Below are 23,062 nucleotides of genomic sequence, written 5' to 3'. Positions count from 1 at the left end.
TTAAAGGAACACCATTATGATCCCAAAAGCAGGCTGAAAGAGTAATGATGACATTAGCCAATGAGCAAAAACCAGTAAATGGGGCACCTCAAACATTCCTGTCCAGAGCTGGGAAGAGCTTGGAGAGAAAATGTTCAGGTGAGCAGGGCTTAGAGTTGGCTGTTCTAGAAGGTTCTGAAAGCAGAGGGAAAGAAGGTCTTAGAGGCTGCACAGCAAAGTAGGAAACTGATTAGCACACTGAACTCTAAGCCAAACCTCAGGGAGGTACTTCCTAAGCCCTCTGTGCTCATCTAGTGCCAAATGATGGAGAAGCCCCCAAGTCAGCACTAGGTATACTATAACTGTCATTGGGGCTCAGGGAGCTCTCCTAATGGAGGTTTCCTGTCTTCAACTTAATCCATGCCTGTAGTACATCATAAAGGGTATGAGAGAAAAGGAGCAAACACTCTTGGCTTAGATAAAACTCCATTCCCTTTAATTACCTCCCTAAACCCTCAACTGTATAATAATTGAGGCTTCCCAGAATCCACTGTAGTTGCAAAGCTGAACCCCATACAGCTAGACATAGGATGGGATTCCTTCACCATCACATAGATCCACAGACATTTCTCAACTGTAGAAAGGCACAGGCAGGTCTTTGAGACCAAGAGACCTTACTTGCAGACTACAGCAGGCCTGTGGGAGAAATGTTGGCCTGAGAGGCAGGAGACCCTGCCTTGTAATCACCTAACAACTCAGGCAAGTTAATTCTCTAAGGTTAGGTCTTGCTGTCCTTATCTGCCAAAAACAGAGAATTTAGGAGATTCCCAGATTCCACCTACTTCCTACAATAGGAGCCAAGGTGCATCCTCCCAGGAGGATGAGGGAAACCCCAGGGTCTGAGGAAAGGAAGACAGACTGGTGAGTGCTTCTTTGAGGCAGAAGTCCTTTCCTCTTCCTACTCTTGTCCTCTAGTTTTTCAGAATGGGCCTTCTCAGGAATAAATTTTTAAGGCTTCTATTTAAACCCTTTACAAAAATGTGTAAAATCTCACCAACCCATTAACATGATGCTTTAGATTTATTTGACTCTCTTTAAACCTATTTGATGGTTACTGGAATTTGCTTTTATGAAGTAGCCTCCAAGAACAAATTGCTTCTATAAATGGGACACCCTGCTCACCTCCCTCCCTTGCCCAACTCCAGCTCCAGCTCCATCAATCTCCATCAGTACAAAATATTTCCAAACCTTCAAATGTGACTTGAAGTTAAGCTGAAGATCTTTGTATACAAATAGTTCCTGGCCAGGTGTGGTGGCTTACACCTGTAATCCCAGCACTTTGGGCATATCACTTGAGGCCAGGAGTTCAAGACCAGCCTGGCCAACATGGTGAAACCCTGTCTCTACTAAAAATAAAAAATTAGCTGGGCATGTTGGTGCACACTTGTAATCCCAGCTACTCAGGAGTCTGAGACATGAGAATCGCTTGGACCCAGGAGGCAGTGAGCTGAGACTGTGCCACTGCACTTCAGCCTGGGCAACAGAGCAAGACTCTGTCTCAAAACAAATAGATCCTTAGTGATACATTCCAGGACTATCACTTAAACTACTTTAAAGGTTATCCAAAATATTATATTCCACCCCCTTCTCAATGGTGCTGGGGAGGGCCAAATTTTCTGTCTATGGCATGTCCCAGTTGTCACGGGGGAGGACAGGTGTGGAGGAAGGACAAAGCAGGAGCTTGTTCACTTAGGAATTCTACCAATGACCAGCTGATACTTCCTGTGACAAGTGGAATTTTTTTTTCCTGACAGGTGCTCTGGCATAAAAAGCAAGCATACCCTAGAATCAGCTTAGGAATAATTGTTTTCTCTTAGAAAAGCAAAACAATACTAAGAGAAGCAGGAAACTCCACTTTCTAGCTTTAAGTGATTGGCTTTTTTATTCCTATAAAAGCTCAAAATAGGCTAATTAGAGAATGACCCCATTCCTCTTGGAAAAAGTCCATTTCTCCTTTTCCTCTTCACTTTTCCATAATGTAAAATGAACAAAAGATCCTATCTACACCTGACAGGAACAAAACAGATATGCATAGGTTAAGGAGAGTACCTCTGACTGAGAGAAGAATGTCAAGTTGCTGAGTATTTAGCAAACTTACATTAAGCCTTTTGCATGGACTCGATATTGTATTTTGTCTAGAATATATAGAAAAAACTTATTGAACTGCAGACCAGAGAGCATGGCTAAACATGTTGCTACTTGTTTTCTCAGCGTGAACTCAGATTTTTAAAGCACTGGCTAATGTAAGTGACAAGTTATTATTACCTTCCTTTTTTCCTTGCTTCTGGGTTCACAAAAGGGATCTAAGGAACACTGTCTCCCACATCTACCCACACTTATCCAACCTTCACCCAGTTTCTAGGAGCAGCAGTTTCTGGAGAAATTGGGTTATGAACAACTATCAATTCTGTACCACTGATTCTGGTTTCTTCAATCCCCTTTAAAGAGAGAATGCTCTGGGACAGCATGGCTTCTTTCTTAATCAGTGCTAGCTCTGAAGAAGCAGAGACAGGGAGGTCAACCACACAGCCATGGGAAGGAACAAAAAGGAATACCTGCCTGATTAGGGCTGAGCCATCTTCCCCCTCTGCAAAAACTGAGGCATAATGATATTTCAGGCTCTCCCTATGTCAGGCTCCTGACATGCACCATATGTAGCTGCAAATCCCAATCAATTTCAACATTTCTTAACTGCTAGAACACCTTTCTCAACACTGTAATTTACCTTCAAAAGAATAGGGAGCAAGCACCCTCGCCTTCCCAGTACCACATTCTACTAACTGCCGCCCCCCTCCCCACCCCACTAACATACCTACGCAAAGGAAGAAGGCAAATAACCCTCCATCGAAGCCTACGACAGACCGCCACAGTACATAAGTCACTGACAAGAACTTTTATTTCTTTTTAATGACATTAAACACAATTGCTACAAGGGAAAAAACATGATAAAGAGGAGGCACCAAACTTCAGTTTCATAATTGAAACTGACAATGCAAGTAAATCAGGGCCTGCATTAGAAACTACAGGTTATTTCAGGCTCCTTACTTAGAAGTAAACAATGTAAACAGCATATTTTTACTTTGCTTTGTCAAGACCCATGTGTGGGAATGTCATCGATGAAGAAAGCAGTTAAATGCACATAATACTTACTTAAAAAAAATACAGCAAGAATTCCATCTGAAATACTAGACTTAGAGGCCAACACCAAATATAAGAGATATGCAGCTCTGAAAAGAGATTAAAACTCCAGATTCTACCCACTACCATCTTTAAGGCGAACATGCCAGATAATGAGTTTTCTTTGGCTTGGTTTTTCCTTCTTAAAGAATACCATGTTAACCACTAGAGAACAGCTCTCTCCTCCCCCAGTCCAACAGATCTAATTAAGCTGCTAAAGCTTTGGAAAAACAGAATTATTTGAGCTAAGAGGAAATGTGATTGTCACATTTTCTAGTTAACCTGTCACTCATTTGATTTGGCAAAAGCAGTGCTCCTATTACACATTCAGTCTTAAAACCCCATGTACCAGGAGGGCAAGAACATGAGTCTTAGATTTTTGCCCAAGCAAAATGCTGTCCCTTCACTCCTTGGGTTTTCTGAAGGAAACCAGACAGCTGCAATGCTAGCTATTCCAACTACATTTAATTTTGACTATGCTATGGTCCCAAAGGTAGATGTTTGCCATGTCCCATGTCTCACTCCACCAAGCTAATTTAGGGCAACCTGGAGAAGTGACTGATGTAGTAAATGCCAAGTAGGCTAACTAAAATAATAGATTTTGACTACTGTCTTTGAAGAGAACTTCTTTGCATTTAACCAAATTTAAACCAAATGTTCAAGGAAAAGCAAATCCTCGACTGGATAAAAACAGTAAACACTTAGGGACATTCACCCAAATTTATTGTTGGCTTAAATGACCAAGCTTTTCCCAAGTCAGTTTCTAAAGTGGGGTATGATGTTTTGAATGCGTTATTCACATACAAAGATAGGATTGATGAAATCACAAAACCAGAGGCTATCTCATCTATGAACAACCTTCACAGAGAACAACAGCAAAAATGCCAGACTGCAAAAACTTCCCAAAATGATGTCTAGAGCTATCTATAAAGAGAAAATAACCAATTCCTAAGACATCCATTAAGACAGATGCAGCTGAGTGTGGTGGCTCACGCCTGTAATCCCAGCACTCTGGGAGGCCGAGGCGGGTGGATCACCTAAGGTCAGGAGTTTGAGACCAGCCTGGCCAACATGATGAAAGCCTGTCTCTTCTAAAAATACAAAAACCAGCTAGGCGTGGTGGCAGATACCTGTAATCCCAGCTACTTGGGAGGCTGAGGCAGGAGAATTGCTTGAACCCAGGAGGCGGAGGTTGCAGTGAGTTGAGATTGCACCATTGCACTCTAGCTGGGTGACAAGAGTAAAACTCTGTTTAAAAAAAAAAAAAAGACAGATGCATACTCTGTCAACTTTGGTTAGAATACCAAACCTTAAGATCAGGTAATGCTTTTGTGCATAGGCTTAGTCACAACTATATTACATGTACTTTAGCAGTTCAGGGGCTTGACCAAATGAAATGCTAACATTCAGGGTCTAAAGACACCTCTTCTTAACTGATAACGGAGACAAAAGAGTGCCATTCCACACTCTCCCAGAGAATGGAGGCTCTGTAACTAACACTCATACTTAAAGCTGGGGTTTAGCAGATAAAACTAAATACCAACTGATACCACAATAGCACTGGCTTACCCTAGAGTCAAGACTCGGGGTGGGCAGCTCTTCAATAAAGAGAGCAAGGAGGTCATCCTGAAGAGGTGTATCCATGTCTAACAGGATACAAGAATACTGCCACTAGAATCCTAAAGAGCAGAGTGGTCACTGGGGTGTAAAAAGAAAAAGGAAAATCCTTGAAGAAGGGCAAAGGAGACAATCAGTCTCAAGACCACAAGGTAGTCATTAAGTCTTCTGTCAAAGATGTATAAGATTTGTAAATACTATTGTGCAAAATAAGTTTAATAAAGAAGGAAAAAATGCCTCCCCCGCCCAACAACAAAAAAAATCGAGGCAGCTAGTACATACAGAAAGAACAGGGTTTACTATTTTAACTTGTCCTTTCAAAAGGGATTTTTCTCCTGCTCCATCCCACTTATAATGTCCTGGATTGCCAACTTTAAAATACTGACAGGTATTCAGAGGATTCAAATAAAAAAGTAAGAGCTGTTGTTAAAAGTAACTTATATCCATTTACAAGTCAACTAATACTGGCTCACAGCCTGGTAAAGAATCTCTTCCTTATGGGAGATTGAACAATGATTTCTTTGAGGTACCAGAAGACTGCCTCTGCAGAGAGGTGAGTCTTTTGCTTGAGCCTGGGTGTTTTGGCTTAATGCTGGCTTTCAGGAGGCAGCTACCTTCAATTTAAATTAAAAAACAAAAAAACTACACCAACCAAACGCTTGCTTAAACACACAAACACACATACACACATACACACACACACACACACACAAAATCAGGAGGGACTTCATACAAAAAAATTCAAGTCAGCAATGGGCATTTCCAAAAGGTGATGAGTTTTTTAAATAAAAATCTTGTGAAAAATAAAATTAAAAATCTGCAAAGCACAAAACAGCAAAAGAACATGAAATGCTGCTCCAAGCAGGACCCTGGATAGGGACCTTCATTGCTGATGGGTTGAGACAAATCAACTGTATGAGAAGTCTGGGAGACGTTGGAACCGATGGTGGCTTCGCATGTTCCTGTCAACCCACTGAGTCAGACTGTATCTTTGCAGATGTTTCTGTCGGCGGGCATAGTTTCTATCAAGAGAGGGAGAATACAAACAGGAAAGATATTTCAACTGGAATGGCTATTTGTATACAAAAAAAGGCCAGCACAACAATTTTAAGGCAAATCTTTACTTTGGGAAATTAATTTTATATTTCAATTTTCACAATTTTATATTTTATAGATATAATTTTATATCTATATAAAATTGTATCTATATCTATATAGATATATCTATATATAGATATCTATATAAATCTATATAGATTTATATAGATATCTATATATAAATCTATATAGATTTATATATATAGATATAAATCTATATGTCAATACATATAAATATATAATTAAATATATATAGATATCTATATAGATATTATAGATATAATTATATCTATATAAAATTATATCTATATATAGATATAATTTTATATTTTATAGATATATATAATAGATATTAATTTTATATTTCAATTCTCACAATTTTAGAAATTTTATACTATTTTATTTATTTTTTATACTATTTTATTTATATGAACACCACACCATAAGTCCTATTTCTTTCCAACTCCCAAAGCCACCTAATTCCCATAGGTATTATGGTACTATGCCATATACACAGTATTCTAAGGAAAACTAATGTAGAATAATGTTTAAGTAGGAAAAAAAAATTTTCTTCCTGGAAGAATTTAGGATAGGATCTATACTTCATTGTTTGCATCAGACCTGTACCTCCAAAAGGACCTCATTGTCTGACACAGCTCAAGGTTGCTCAGGACACAGCAGTTAAAATTAGAATAAATTCCCAGAGAGGTAGGTCATCATATGAGTATCACATTGCAAGTTTTGAGACTGAAAAATTAACAGCACAGACTCAAAGTAAAGTTTCTTAAGAGTCTCTTTTAGTTATGTGCTGGCTGGGGTTCCGAGCAAGATGCTCTGAGATAATTTGATCCCATTTTCAACTCTGAAAGTGCTCCTAATAACAATCAGGAAGCTTTCTAAAGATATAGATTATAAAATAAAATAAAAAAAAACAAATACAGATATGGATTCTTGACCTCTACCTCTTCTCAGACTTAATGACTTAGAATGCCTGGAATCGGGACCCGAAAATCTGTATTTTTAGCTATCTCCACAGGTGATTATGAGTCGTAGCCAGGGTTGAAAATAATTGTAACAGTACCTGACATTTATCTAGTCCTATATGCAAATATTTGCTGACTTCTTTAAATATCTCTCCTCACTTAATACTGCAACAGTCCTACCACTATTTTCATTAACTCCTTGTATAGGTAAGGAAATTAAGCCTCAGGTTAATAACCTACCCAAGGTTATGCAGTAGAGTTAAGTAGAAGATCCTGGATTTAAACTCACATCTCACTCCAGAATTTATCTAATAACAATTATACTACATTCTACATTGCCTTTCCTTCTGAGAAATGCTATAATTTTGACAACTATGGAGGGGACATGAGTGTAAAGACCCTGAAGCAAGGGAAGAGTATTAGGAGATGAAGTTGGTGAACACAGGCCAAAGCATACAGGCCTTTGTAGGGGATTATGAGAATGGGAAGATGTGAGATGGGAAGCCACTGGAAAACACTGAGCAAATCTGACATGCTTTAAAATCTCCTTGGCTGCTCAGTTGTGAACAGTGCATTGGCAAAGGGAGAAGCAGGAAGGTCATTTAGGAGACTGCAATAATCCAGGTGAAATGTTGCAATTGTCACTTGCAACAATCCAGGTGAAATGGTGAGAAATAGTTAGGCTTTGGATATACAGCTGACTGTCCACATCTGTGGGTTCCGCATCCATGGATTTAACCAACTATGGGTTGAAAATATTCAAAGAAAAAAAAAATGGATGGTTCCATCTGCACTGAACATGTCCAGACTTTCCTTGTCATTATTTCCTAAACAATACAGTATAACTATCTGCATAGCATTTATACTGTATTAGGTATCATAAGTAATCTAGAGATGATTAAAAGTATATGGAAGGATGTGCACAGGTTATGCAAATACTATGGCATTTTATAAAAGGAACGTGGCATCTGTGGATTTTGCTATCTAAAGAGAGTCCTGGAACTAATCCCTCATGAATACCAAGGACAACTGTATATGCAGAGCCTATGGGATTGAATATGGGGTGAGAGAGAAAAGAGTAAAGGATGATTCCAAGGCTTTTTTTAGTTATTCTGAATCAGAATAACTAAATAAATTGGTACAGCCACCCTGTAATAAGAATCCAGAAGACTGTAATATTAAATTTGAGTCTTAAAAAAAAAATTCCAGAAGATTTCAGAATTAGAAAGTTCCTTCCTTTGACATCAAATTGCAAAGCTAGTATTGGAACTCAGGTTGCCTGAATTTCAGTCCAAGTTTTTTTTTTTTTTTTTTTTTTTTTTGAGAGAGGGTCTTGCCCTGCCCAGGCTGGAGTGCAGTGGCATAATCACTGCTTGCCACAGCCTCAAACTTCTAGGCTTCAAGCAATCCTCCTCTCTTAGGCACTCTCAGGGACTACAGGCACACACCACCATGCCCAGCTGAGTTTATGTATTTTTTTGTAGTGAAGGGTCTCACCATGTTGGCCAGGCTGGTCTCGAACTCTTGGGCTCAAGCAGTCCTCCCACTTTGGCCTCCCAAAGTGCTAGAATCACAGGGATGAGCTACTGTGCTCAGCCTTAGTCCAGTTCTTATTCCATTATGCTGCATCGCTTTCTTTTCCCCTCACCTCTTGAATTAAACAATTCCAGCCCCTAATCCCCACTATATTCCTCCTGCAGCCAAATTCCACCCTTTCTTTTTTTTTAGATGGAGTCTCGCTCTGCCACTCAGGCTGGAGTACAGTGGTATCATCTTGGCTCACTGCAAACTCCGCCACTAGGGTTCAAGCAATTCTCCTGCCTCAGCCTCCTGAGTAGCTGGTACTATATACCCTAGCCACCACACCCGGCTAAATTCTGTATTTTAAGTAGATAGAGTTTTCGCCATGTTGGCCAGGCTGCTTTCAAACTCCTGACTTCAAGTGACCTACCCACCTTGGCCTCCCAAAGTGCTGAGATTATAGGTGTGAGCTACCATGCCCAGCAACTCCATTCTTTTCCTCCTTTTTTTTTTTGAGACAAAGTTTCGTTCTTGTTGCCCAGGCTGGAGTGCAATGGCACGATCTCGGTTCACAGCAACCTCCACCTCCCGGGTTCAAGCGATTCTCCCGTCTCAGCTTCCCAAGTAGCTGGGATTATAGATACGTGCCACCACGCCTGGCTAATTTTGTATTTTTAGTAGACATGGGGTTTCTCCATGTTGGTCAGGCTGGTCTCAAACTCCTGACCTCCAATGATCCGCCTGCCTTGGCCTCCCAAAGTGCTAAGATTACAGGCGTGAGCCACCATGCCCTGCCCCTTCTCCTCCTTCTTCTAATCGCACTCACCGCGTAGTGAGGTCTGAAGGATGCTGCCATTTTGAGTGTTGCATATGATGAACTTGATCCATCAAGGCATATAGCTCCCCAGAGATACCTGTGATACAGAGGGATCAGTGGTTAGGAAATAGCTGAATGAACTACTGTGTCAGCCAAGGTCGAAGTATGTGCTTTCAGTGAAAGATAAAACAGGCACTGTTCTCAACAATATATATTTATGATTATCACAAGCAGTCAGCACAAAAACTATAAACCAGAATGGGGAGACTGCTCTTGGAGGATGAAGGTGAAGCAATAATGGCAGCCACCATTCATTTATTCAACACTTAGCTTCTACAATATACGAGGAAATTCACTTGTCCCTAGGAATATGGCAGTGAACAAGACACTGCCTCAATGAAGTTTACATAGGAGACAGATGATTCCAAAGTGGTGTGATAAATGCAGTGATAGAGAAATATAGACTGCTATAGAAACTGTAAGGTGAGGGTTAGAGAAATCCCTCTCCAGGGGGACTAACTATAGCAGGGATCTAAAGGGAGTATAAAAGTTAGTGAGGTAAAGAGGGGTATAGGAGGTTGGATGTCCAAGAGAAAACAGTTAATGCAAAGCCCCAGAGATAAAAAAACAGCAAATACATTCAAGAAACAAGAGGAATTTAGAACAGATGGAGGTGGGCGCTCTTTGCTAACAAGAAAAATTGCTAGAGGCAATTTCTCAAACACCTGGGATTCTGGCAATGTACTAGGCACTTTACATTATTATTTTACTTAATTCTAAAAAAAAATCTTACCTGGAGATAGATGTTAGATCATTTCAAAGATGGGAAACTGTGGCTCAGGGAGGTGAACTTGCCTGAAATTATTATTATTTTTTTTGAGACAGAGTCTTGTTCTGTGCCCAGGCTGCAGTGCAGTGGCGCAATCTCGGCTCACTGCAATCTCTGTCTCCTGGGTTCAAGCGAGTCTCCTGCCTCAGCCTCTGGAGTAGCTGGGACTACAGGCACCTACCACCATGCCCAGCTAATTTTTGTATTTTTACTAGAGATGAGGTTTCACTATTTTGGCCAAGCTGGTCTTGAACTCCTGACCTCAAACGATCTACCCACCTCGGCCTCCCAAAGTGCTGGGATTACATACATGAGCCACCATGCCTGGCCCTGAAATTCTTGATAACCCAGGATTCAACTACCTCCTGTGTGACTTCATGTCCTTGCCACCATGCAAAATAATGCTAATTTTGCACTCAAGGATTTAGACTTCGGCTAAATCTCAATAGAAGCAGAAATAAAACACTAATTAGGAAATAATATCCCTAGATCAGTAGTTCACAAATTGTAACATACATTATAATCATCTGGAGGTATTATAAAGCAGATTGTTAAGCCTAGACTCCAGACTTTCTGATTATACATAATCAGAAAACTATAGATCTGGGTAGGGCCTGAGAATTCGCATTTTGAGCAAATTCCCAAGTGATGCTCACGCTGGTGATCTAAGAACCACATTTTTTGCTTTTTGTTTTTTTGTTTTGTTTTTTTGAGATGAAGTCTCATTGTTACCCAGGCTGGAGTGCAGTGGTACGATCTCAGCTCACTACAACCTCCTCCTCCAAGGTTTAAGTGATTCTCCTGCCTCAGTCTCTTAAGTAGCTGGGATTACAAGAGCCTACCACTACCCCCAGCTAATTTTTGTATTTTTAGTAGAGACAGGGTTTCACCATGTTGGCCAGGCTGGTCTCAAACTCCTCACCCAGCTGAGAACCACACTTTGAAAACCACTGCCCTAGACAGTGGAGACTTTACTTTCAGCTAGTTTACATGTTTTTCATTATTATCTACTGTGCTTTCAGGAACCAAGAGCAGGCTCATATTGTCAAGTTCTAGTAAAAGTAATGTAACTTTTAGAACAAAATTTAATTTATTTGAAGCTTCAAAAAGCAGAGCTTTGTAAAAAAAGTATATTATATATTTTGGAGTTAGGCAGAGTTGAGTTAAAATTCCAATCCATCAATTAGCTCTGTGACCCTGGGCAAATTATTTCACTTCTTCAGGCCTCACTACTCATCTATGAAAAGCAGATAATACAATTTAGCTTGAAGTTCAGTTTGAGGAATATTATACATAAAAGACTTCGCACATTGCTGTGGCACACAGCATGTGTGCAGTGAGCGGTAGCTACTATGGTGTTAGTGCCTCAGGCCTATGTTAGCTTGCAAAGACTCTGCAAATCCTGTGAAATCACCTTCTAATTTATTTTAATTAAATATATTTTAATTAAATTTAAAAGTTAAATTTTACTTCTAATTTGTAACGAAAAATGTTTATTAAATGGATCCATCTGCACATAAACTATGACATTTTATGGTGCTCAAATATTTTTCAAATCATAATAAGATACCACTTTTTAGGAAAAATTTATAGATTACATTAAAATTAAAATTTTCTCTGTTAAAAAAGCATGACCAAATAAAAGATACATGACAAAATGAAAAATATATTTGAAATGGACAGTTTAATGTCCTTTTTCTACAAAGTCTCTTAAAAAAAGGTCAAGAGCATGAATAGATAACTCACAAAATTATTACAAATGATCAATAAACATGATAAAAAGAATGTTCAATCTCACTAATATGGAAAGAAAAGGAATTATTGTCACTCCTTGAGAAGAAAATACAAATCAGAAATGAGTTTCCTTGTGAAGGAAGTATCTCTTGATTAGAAAATTCCTTACCTGCTGGATTTGTTAAGCTAAAATCAAAGGTCTTTTTTTTTTTTTTTTTTTGAGACAGAGTCTCACTCTGTCACCCAGGCTGGAGTGCAGTGGTGCGATCTTGGCTCACTGTAACCTCCGCTCCCCAGATTCAAGCGACTCTCCTGCCTCAGCCTCCTGAGTAACTGGGACTACAGGCGCACACCACCACGCCTGGCTTTTTTTTTTGGAGACAGAGTCTTCCTGTCTCGCAGGCTAGATAGAGTGCAGTGGTGAGATCTCAGTTCACTGCAACCTCCACCTCTCGGGTTAAAGCAATTCTTCTGCCTCAGCTTCCGAGCAGCTAGGATTACAGGCGCCTGCCACCGTGCCTGATTTTTGTATTTTTTAGTAGAGACAGGGTTTCACCATGTTGGCCAGGTTGGTCTTGAACTCCTGACCTCGTGATCCACCTGCCTCGGCCTCCCAAAGTGCTGGGATTACAGGCGTGAGCCACTGCACCCGGCCCCAGCTAATTTCTGAATTATTAGAGACAGGGTTTTACCACATTGGCCAGGCTGGTCTCAAACTCCTGACCTTGTGATCCACCTGCCTCAGCCTCCTAAAATGCTGGGATTACAGGCGTGAGCCACCATGCCCGGCTCAATACCCCACTTTCACATAGCTCGCATTCCACTCCCTGTGGCCACCCAAAAAGGACATTTCAATGAGAGGTGGGTCAGGGGAGAATCAGCTTTATAAAAATTTTAAGGTACATTTTTCCTGCCAAAGCATAACAAAGAAGGGCTAATAATATATGAAAATTCTGTGTCCATCAAAATGAAACCACAAGATTATCTACAGAGGGCTGGGTGTGGTGGCTCATGCTTGTAATCTCAGTACTTTGGGAGGCCAAGGAGAATCCATCACCTGAGGTTAGGAGTTTGAAACCAGCCTCACCAATGTGGTGAAACCCCGTCTCTACTAAAAATACAAAAATTAGCCGGGTGTGGTGGCACACGCCTGTAATCCCAGCTACTCGGGAGACTGAGGCAGGAGAATCGCTTGAACCCGGGAGGCACAGGTCACAGTGAGCCAAGATTGCGCCATTGGCACTCCAGCCTGGGCGACAGAGCGAGACTTTGTCTCAAAACAAAACAAAAAGAAGATTATCTATAGAAGGTGTCCTTCAGCTCACTCACCTCTTATCACTTGCATTTTAGAAAACGAATCTGGCAATGGAAATTATAAACATATCTATTCATGTTAAATGATGAGAATAGCCAGTTAAGCCAAAAGAGCCTAATATTCAAATATTTAACCGCTAGGACTCAAATCCAGCAGCAGCAATTTAAATAACACTATATATCAAGCTTAATTAAATAAATAAAGGAACTGTCCTATATGCTTTATATATATCAACTCATTTATTCTTTACAACAATCCTATAAAGTATTTTCCCCATTTTACAGACAAAAGTATATAAAACTGTAAAGAAACTGAGGCACAGAAAAGTTAACTCATTTGCCCAAGGTCACATTTCTAGTGACAAAGCCAAATTCCTACAATAGAAAACTATCATAGGATAGACTTTCCTTAAAAAATTTTCTGGGACCAACATTTCATAGCTGAGATTAGAAAGTAAAATCATATAGCACTATGTCTCTTGTAAATCAGGTCTCAATAATTAGATCTCAGCTCATACACCAAATAATTTTAATTTTCCTTAACACTAATAACTTATTGTTAGACTAGTCTAACCCTTATTAATAAGATTTAATGATCTAGAAACACTGGGAGCTAACATTTGCATGTATCTTATTTAATTCTAACAATCACAGATGGCAAACTCCACAACCTCCATTTTATTCACAAGTAAACTGAAGCTTAGAAAGATACTCATGCCCAGCACTTCGGGGGGCCGAGGCAAGGCAGACGGCTTGAGCACAGGAGTTCAAGACCAGCCTGGGTGACATGGTGAAACCCCATCTCTACAAAAAGTACCCATGTGTGGCAGTTCACACTTGTAGTCCCACCTATTCCAGGGGGCTGAGATGGGAGGATGACTTGAGGCCAGGAGGTTGAGTTGCAGTGAGCCATGATCATGCCACTGCACTCCAACCTGGGTGACAGAGCAAAATACTGTCTCCAAAAAAAAAAAAGAAGAAAAGATACTCATCATCTAGTAAATGAGAAAAGCCAGGATTCAAACCCAGGTGGGGCTAATAATCCAAAAACCTCATTTTAGCTTAGAGTTTCAACCTCATCTTCCTCCAAATTTAGAGACGCTAACACGAACGGGAACATTGAATTTTCTCTTCTCTTCATAGTCTCTAACAGATGGGCTTTCTTGGACCAACAATCAGTGTCATGGATTTATTTTAAGTTGTGGCTAAAAGGTGGTAAAGATTGTCCTTTGTTTTGTGACTAAGAATGAAATTAAGAAGGGAAAAAACCACAATATTTCAGGAATGAGGTCAACAATTCATCTAAATCTAAAAATATGAAGGTGACTGGTTTTGGGGAAACATCCAGTTTATTAACAGCTCTTAGTAAGTTTAAAGCGAATCAATTTTTATATCATAATGGAGGAGAATGGATAATGCCGAGTACCTGCTGTGCCAATCTGACAGCTTTTATTTTGTTTTGTTTTGTTTTGAGATGGAGTCTTGCTCTGTTGCCCAGGAGTGCAGTGGCGCGATCTCGGCTCACTGCAACCTCCGCCTCCCAGGTTCAAGAGATTCTCCTGCTTCAGTCTCCTGAGTAGTTGGGATTACAGGCGCTTGCCACCATGCCTAGCTAATTTTTGGATTTTTAGTAGAGACAGGGTTTCACCATGTTGGTCAAGCTGGTCTTGAACTCCTGACCTCGTGATCTGCCCACCTTGACCTCCCAAAGTGCTGGGATTACAGGCATGAGCTACCGTACCCAGCCTCTGACAGGTTTTATAGGACATCATACTTTATATCACCCACATGACCCTAACTCAAACAAGTGTGGCACATGACTAAAGAAGAGATTCTCTCAGCTGGCTAAAGACCTAATCACCTAGAAGGCTGCTTGGCACCAACAGGTCATTAAGTAAACCAATCAAATATTCTCCTTTGGAATGTTAATGTGAGCATTAGTAATGAGAACAAGAGAGAGAACAGTACACAGGCAGGGCTCTAGGAAAAACAGTTACATGGGATAGCTAATAGAGAGCAACAAAAGTACTGGTCACAGAAACAGACTAAATTAGGGAAAATTCCAATAGGGGACAGAGGCGCACATTTCTCTCTCTCTTTTTTTGAGACGCAGTTTCGCTCCTTTGCCCAGGCTGGAGTGCAGTGGCACGATCTCAGGTCACTGCAACCTCTGCCTTCTGGTTTCAAGTGATTCTCCTGCCTCAGCCTCCCAAGTAGCTGGGATTACAGGCACCTGCCACCACACCTGGCTAATTATTGTATTTTTAGTAGAGACAGGGTTTCACCATATTGGCCAGGCTGGTCTTGAACTCCTGACTGACCTAGTGATTCACCCACCTTGGCCTCCCAAAGTGCTCATGACAGGCATGAGCCATGCCTGGCCAGAAGCACACGTTTCTGATGGAGCATGTGGTTCAGCTCTATGGTTGATTCTTCACACTAGGAGGCCTGGTGAAAACAGTCTCATCTAATCTTCATCTTTTGCTGTAAATCCTTAAACTCAGTTACTTAAAGGCAATTATAATGTCTCTATTCCATGCAATGTAAAATACTTAATAAAGGGGAGGCAATGGAGAAGGAAGAAAAGATAAAATGTGCTACAAGGGACATGGGCTACTGCTTTTATAAACAGATTAATAAAATATCAATGAAAAGAAAAAATAAGTAGAAGGCAAGAATGCAAATGTGTCACCTCTAAGTCAACACAACTGCGATGATCTAGTAGAAATCTTGACTGATTTTCCTTGCAGGCAAGGCAAAAAGTAGAAGAAACAGGAATTATGTAACTCATTTATGAAGTGATACAGGGATACTGAATGATATATGAATGTCCTCATCAGTCTTGAAAAATTCAGAATCAGAATTTATATAACCATTGCTGCTTATGATCTTCAATAAAAATCAAGGCAGATATTTCCATTTTTAGCTAAGATGAATGGGGGACTTAACCTATCATTGTAAGCTACTAGAAACTAGGCAAACTACATGAAACAAGTGCTTTCAGACTATTGAGAATTGTGATCCCTGAGGGAAGAGAAACAACTGAGGTGAGCCTTGAAACTTATGAGTCTTTAATTTTTCAAAATAAAAAGCTTTTTAAATGAAGGCAAAATAAACATGTTCTAAATAAAAGCAGAGAAACTTCATCATCAGTAGATGTGCACTACAAGAAACATTAAAAGAAGTTCATTAGGAAATGAAAATAGTACCAGATGGAAACTTGGATCTATAGAAAAAAATCAAAAGCACTATAAAGTATGTGAGTACATATAAAAGGCTATTTCTCCTATTTAGATGATGTCTTTAAAAGATAATTTACTGTTTAATGTAAAAGTAACATGCCGGGCATGGTGGCTCATGCCTGCAATCCCAGCACTTTGAAGGCTGAGGTGGGAGGACTGCTTGAGGTCAGGAGGTCAAGACTACAGTAGTTACTGCACTTTAGCCTAGGCAACAGAGTGAGATCCCATCTCCAAAATATAATAAATATTATTTTATATTTAAATAAAATAATAAAAATACAACAAAGAGATATAGGTAGTAAGTAAACCATGGAGATAAAATGAAATACTAAAAAATACTAAAAAAAATTAGGAAAAGATGAAAAAGGAAAAAACAAACAGAAAACAAGTAACAAGATGGTAGATTTAAATCCAGCCATATGGGATTGTACATTAAAGGTAAATGGATTAACACTCCAATTAAAGACTGAGATTGTGAGACAGGAAAAAAAAAAAAAGCAAAAGTCAGCTACCAATTATATTTTGCCTGTAAGATATCTACTTTAAACATAAAAATAAGGGGGCCAGGCACGGTGGCTCATGCCTGTAATTCCAGGACTTTGGGAGACTGAGGCAGGCAGATCACAAGATCAAGAGATGGAGACCATCCTGGCCAACACAGTGAAATCCCGTCTCTACTAAAAATACAAAAATTAGCTGGGCATGGTGGCATGCATCTGTAATCTCAGCTACTCAGGAGGCTGAGGCAGGAGAATCACTTGAACCCAGGAGGCAGAGGTTGCAGTGAGCAGAGACCACACCATTGCCCTACTCCCTGGGTGACAAGAGTGAAACTCCATCTCAAAAAAAAAAAAAAAAAGTTAAGGCAAGGCCCATGGGTTTACATCTGTAAACCCAGCGCTTTGGGAGGCTGAGGTGAGTAGATCACTTGAGACCAGGAGTTTGAGACCTGCCTGGGCAACGTGGCAAAACCCTGCCTCTACAAAAAATACAAAACTTAGCCGGGCATGGTGGCACACAACTGTAGTCCCAGCTACTTGGGAGGCTGAGGTAGGGGAATCACAAGGCTGGTAGGTTGGTGCTACAGTGAGCCATGATTGTACCACTGCATTCTCAGGCTGAGTGAAGAGCAAGATTTTGTCTCAAAAACACAAACAAACAAACAAAAAACCATATCAAAATGTGTGGAATGCAGCTAGCAGTACCTTAAGGGAAGCCATGGCTTTAAATGCTTAGAGAAATTAGAAATCAATGATCTGATCTTCCACATTAAAAAGTCAGAAAACAGGCCAGGTGCAGTGGCTCATGCCTGTAATCCCAGCACTTTGGGAGGCTGCCTTGAGGCAGACAGATCACCTGAGGCCAAGTGTTCATGACCAACCTGACCAGCATAAAGAAACCCCATCTCTACTAAAAATACAAAATTAGCCGGGCGTGGTAGTGCAAATCTGTAATCTCAGCTACTCGGGAGGCTGAGGCAGAAGAATCGCTTGAACCTGGGAGGCAGAGGTTGTGGTGAGCCAAGATCACACCATTGCACTCCAGCCTGGGCAACAAGAGAGAAATTGTCTAAAAAAAAAAAAAAAAAAGCTAGAAAACAAGGCCAGGCACAGTGACTCATGCCCCATAATCATGGCACTTTGAGAGGCCAACAGTTTGACACTAACCTGGGTAACACAGTGAGATACCATCTCTATTTCAACTTTTTTTTTTTGAGACAGAGCCTCACTCCATCATCTAGTCTGGAGTGCCATGATGCGACATTTGTTCACTCAACCTCCTAGGCTCTAGGGATCCTCCCACCTCAGCCTCCCAAGTAGCTTGGACTACAAGTATGTGCCACCACAATGAAAAAAACCATATATGTAAATATATGAAAGTCTCAAATCAATGATCATAGGTAGCAATCATCTAAAGAAACTAGAAAAAGAGCAAATGAAACCCAAAGTTAGCAGAAGAAAAAAAAAAAAAATATATATATATATGTATGTATTGGAATAGAAATCAGAAAACAGTCTGGGCATGGTGGCTAATGCCCATAATCCCAGTACTTTGGGAGGCCAAGGCTGGAGACTATTTCTACAAAAAGATTTTAAAATTAGCTAGGCATGGTGGTACATGCCTATAGTCCCAGGCACTCTGGAGGGTGAGGTAGGAGGGAGGATTGCTTGAGCTGAGGAAGTCAAGGCTGCATTGAGCCAAGATGGAGCCACTGCACTCTAGCCTGGGCGACGGAGAACAAGACCCTATTCTCAAAAAAATTAGTAACAAAACAAGGTTTGCTCTGTCACCTAGGCTGGTCCAAACTCCTGGGCACAAATGATCCTCCCACATTGGCCTCCCAAACCACTGGGATTACAGATATGAGCCACTGTGCCCAGTTCTAAATGTTTTGCAAAAATCAGTAACGGCCAGGCACAACGGTTCACACCTGTAACCCTACCACTTCGGGAGGCAGAAGCAGGCAGATCACTTGAGGCCAGAAGTTCGAGACCAGCCTGGCTAACATGGCAAAACCCCACCTCTACTAAAAATACAAAAAATTGGCCGGGCACAGTGGTTTGTGCCTGTAATCCCAGCACTTTGGGAGGCTGAGGAGGCCGGATCACCTGAGGTCAGGAGTTCGAGGCCAGCCTGGTCAACATGGTGAAACCTCATCTCTACTAAAAATACAAAAATTAGCCATGCATGGTTGTTGGCAACTGTAGTCCCAGTTATTCGGGAGGCTGAGGCAGGAGAATTGCTTGAACCTGAGAGGCAGAGATTGCAATGAGCTGAGATTGAGCTACTGCACTCCAGTGTGGGCAACAGAGTAAGACTCAATCTCAAAAAAAAAAAAAAAGAAAAAAATCAACAACGGAATAGAGCTCATTATTTGTACTTAAATGGAGGTCCTAGGCAGCACAAGAAACACAAATAAAAGGGATCCAAGTCAGAAAGAAACAAGTAAAAATGTATTTGCTGACAATACAAAAAAAACCTACAGAAAAAACCTGATGAAATCTATTAAAAAGTTACCAAAACTAATAAAATAATTTAGGAAGATTACAGAATATAAGATCAAGATATAAAAATCAATTACATTTTTATATAATAGCAATAAACAGATATTGAAATTTTTAAAAATACATCATTTTACAAAAGCATCACAATTTGAAACACTCAGGGATAAATTGGATAAAAGATGTGCAGGACTGTCCAAAAGCTACAAAACATTGCTGAAGGAAATTAAAGACGATTTTGATAAGAAAACTCAGTATTAAAACATTAATTCTCAGCCCAGCGAGGTGGCTCAAGCCAGGCACAGTGGTTCACACCTGTAATCCCAGTACTTTGGGAGGCCAAGGGGGGCTGATCACTTGAGGTCAGGAGTTCCAGAACAGCCTAGCCAACATCATGAAACCCCATCTATATTAAAAATACAAAAATTAGCTGAGTGTAGTGACGGGTGCTTGTATATCCCAGCTACTTGGGAGACTAAGGCAAGAGAATAGCTTGAATCGGAGGCAGAGGTTACAGTGAGCTGAGATTGTGCCACTGCACGATAGCCTAGGCAACAAAGCGAGATTCCATCTCAAAAAAATAAATATTATTTCTCCCTCAGTTTTATTTTATTTATTTAAATAGACTCAATACAATCCCCATCAAAATCCAATCCAAATCCAAATCCTAGCAGGCCTTTTTAAAGAAATTGATATCCTAATTCTAAAATTTCTATGGAAATGCAAACAATCTACAAAAGCCAACACAACCAAAAAATAGGAAAATTAGTGGAACACATTAGCCTTTTTTTTCCTGGAAAGCTGATTTTTCTAGACAACTGATTTTTGACAAAGGTACAAAGACAATTCAATGCAGAATGGAGTCTCTTCAATAAATGGTAAAGAACCAACTGAATATCCATGTGCCAAGAAAATAAGCCTTATGTTCCTATCTTTTTTTCTTTTTGAGACAAAGTCTTACACTGTCACTCAGGTTGGAGTGTAGTGGTGCGATCTCAGCTCACTGCAACCTCCCTCTCCTGGGCTCAAGCGATCCCTCCTGTGTCAGCCTTCCGAGTAGCTAGGACTACAGGTGTGTGTCACCAAGCCTGGCTAACTTTTTTTTTTTTTTTGGTAGAGGCAGGGCTTCACCACATTGCCCAGGCTGGTCTCAAACTCTTGGGCTCAAGCAATTTTCCCACCTCAGCCTCGAAGTTCCGCTATTACAAGCTTTTTTTTTTTTTTTTTTAACCCCTTATAAAATCATTTTTTTTTGTTACTAAATTCATATCTTCCACGATATACAGAATGAATTTTAAAAGGAATGTAACCCCTAGAGCTATAAAACTTCTAGAAGAAGCTTTGCACAGTGGCAGTATTTGTAGCCAATGAGGTTTATCCAAGGCTCGATTATTGCTAATTGAAAACTTTTCCCAATACCCCGCCATGACGACTTGAAATACAGTCAGTGTTGGCAATTTTTGGCAGTGTCTACGGAGACTGAATTAAAAAAAAAAAACAAAACTTCTAGAAGAAAACATAGGAGAAAATTTTTGTGGCCTTTCTTTTAGGAAAAGATTTCTTAGATACCACATGAAAGCATAATCCATAAAAATTTTAAAAACCTGATTAAACTTACTTCATCTGCTATAACCAGTGACTACCAAGAAAAATAAATAAATAAAAATAAAACAAATTTACTTCATCAAAACTAAGAATATCTGTTCTTTAAAAGACACTCATGGTAATGAAAAGACAAGAAATATACTGGGAGAAAATATTTGCAAATTACTTATCTGGCAAAGAAACCTGCATTTGGAATATGTATTTAAAGAACTCTCAAAACTCAATAATAAAATAATCCAATTTTTAAAATGAGCAAAAAATACTCCACCAAAGAAGATATACAGATGGCAAACAAGCACATGAAAAGATGCTCAATATTATTACTCATTAGGGAAATGCAAATGAAAACTACGAGCTATCACTACACATATATTAGAATGTCTAAAATTATAAAAACTGACCACTTTACACCATTAGGATGACTCCCATTAAAAAACAGAAAATAGGCTGGGCAAGGTGACTTATGCCTGTAATCCCAGCACTTTGGGAGGCCGAGGCAGGCAGATCATGAGGTCAGGAGTTTGAGACCAGCCTGACCAACATAGTGAAACCCCATCTCTACTAAATATACAAAAATTAGCCAGGCATAGTGGCACACACCTGTAGTCCCAGCTACTCAGAAGTCTAAGGCAGAAGAATTGCTTGTACCCAGGAGACGGAGGTGGCAGTGAGCCAAAACTGCACCACTGCATTCCAGCCTGGGCTACAAAATGAGACTTTGTCTCAAACAAAAAACAAAAACAAAAAAAGGCTGGGCATGGTTCAGGCCTGTAATCCCAGCACTTAGGGAGGCCGAAGTGGGTGGATCACCTGAGGTCGGGAGTTCAAGACCAGCCTGACCAACATGGAGAAACCCCTAACTCTACTGAAAACACAAAATTAGCCGGGTGTGGTGATGCATGTCTGTAATCCCAGCTACTCAGGAGGCTGAGGCAGGAGAATTGCTTGAACCTGCGGGGTGGAGGTTACACTGAGCCGAGATAGTGCCATTGTACTCCAGCCTGGGCAACAAGAACAAAATCCCATCTCAATAAATAAATAAATAAATAAATAAATAAATAAATAATAATAATAATAATAAACCAACAGAAAACAGGGGGCCACGTGTGTGGCATGGTAAAACATGGTCTCTACCAAAAATGCAAAAAATTAGGCCAGGCATGATGGCTCAAGCCTGTAATCCCAGTGCTTTGGGAGGCTGAGGTGGGCGGATCACTTCAGGTCAGGAGTTCAAGACCAGTCTGGCCAACATGGTGAAACCCCATCTCTACTAAAAATACAAAAATTTGCTGGACATGGTGGATGCACACCTGTAACCCTAGCTACTCAGGAGGCTGAGACAGGAGAATCACTTGAACCTGGGAGGTGGAGGTTGCAGTGAGCCGACATTGCACTGTTGCACTCCAGCCTGGGCAACGGAGCAAGACTCCATCTCAAAAACAAAAACAAAAAAACCCTAAAAATTAGTCAGGTGTGGTGGTAAGCCTGTAGTCCCAGCTACTTGGGAGGCTGAGGTGGGAGGACTGCTTGAGCCTGGGAGGCAGAAATTGCAGTGAACCAAGATCATGCCACTGTACTCCAACCTCGGTGACAGAGACCCTGTCTCAAAAAACAAATAAATAAGTAAAAGACAGAAAACAGTCTGGGTGCAGTGGTATACACCTATAATCCCAGCTACTCAAGAGGCTGAGGTGGGAGGATAGTTTGAGCTCAAGTGTTCACAACCAGCCTGAGCAACACAGTGAGACCCTGTCTCTAAAAATAAAAAATAAAATCAGCCAGGCATGGTGGTGTGAACCTATAGTTCAACCTTATTCAGGAGACTCATGCTGGGAGTTTGAGGCTGCAGTGCACTATGGTTGTGCCACTGCACTCCAGCCTGGGTGATAGAGCTAGACTCCATGTCAAAAAAAAAAAAATTAAAAATAGAATTACTATATGATCTAGCAATTCCTCTTCTCAGTATGTAAGAATTGCAAGCAGGGTCTCAAAAACATATTTGTAGATGCATACGTATAGCAGCATTATTCACAACAGCTAAAAGGTGGAAGCAAACCAAGTGTCCATTGATGTACAAAAGGATA

At 40.3% G+C, this 23,062-nt stretch overlaps 1 protein-coding gene and 1 non-coding gene across 4 annotated transcripts in view; one reads left to right on the top strand and one right to left on the bottom strand.

Annotated features, from left to right (window-relative positions):
• Positions 1-2,917: 2,917 nt before the first annotated feature.
• S100PBP (S100P binding protein) overlaps positions 2,918-23,062 on the bottom strand; it is a 42,366-nt gene continuing 22,221 nt past the window's right edge. For all 3 annotated transcript variants that reach the window (XM_012440654.3, XM_012440671.2, XM_012440663.2), the window contains exons 6-7: positions 9,262-9,349; positions 2,918-5,855 (exon numbers count right to left, since the gene is read on the bottom strand). In XM_012440654.3, the coding sequence (XP_012296077.1) occupies positions 5,741-5,855; positions 9,262-9,349 (203 nt within the window). In that variant the 3' untranslated portion in view covers positions 2,918-5,740. The remainder of the gene's footprint in view (positions 5,856-9,261; positions 9,350-23,062) is intronic.
• On the top strand, positions 20,711-20,852 carry LOC135269589 (U4 spliceosomal RNA). The gene has a single exon (XR_010337842.1). It is a non-coding gene; the product is annotated as a U4 spliceosomal RNA (small nuclear RNA).

The sequence above is a fragment of the Aotus nancymaae genome, unplaced genomic scaffold, assembly GCF_030222135.1.
Source record: "Aotus nancymaae isolate 86718 unplaced genomic scaffold, 86718_ANA_hifiasm-v0.15.2.pri h1tg000053l, whole genome shotgun sequence".
NCBI classification, from domain to species: domain Eukaryota; kingdom Metazoa; phylum Chordata; class Mammalia; order Primates; family Aotidae; genus Aotus; species Aotus nancymaae.
Note: the sequence above shows the minus strand (reverse complement) of the source record. Positions and strands in the feature narration are given on the sequence as shown.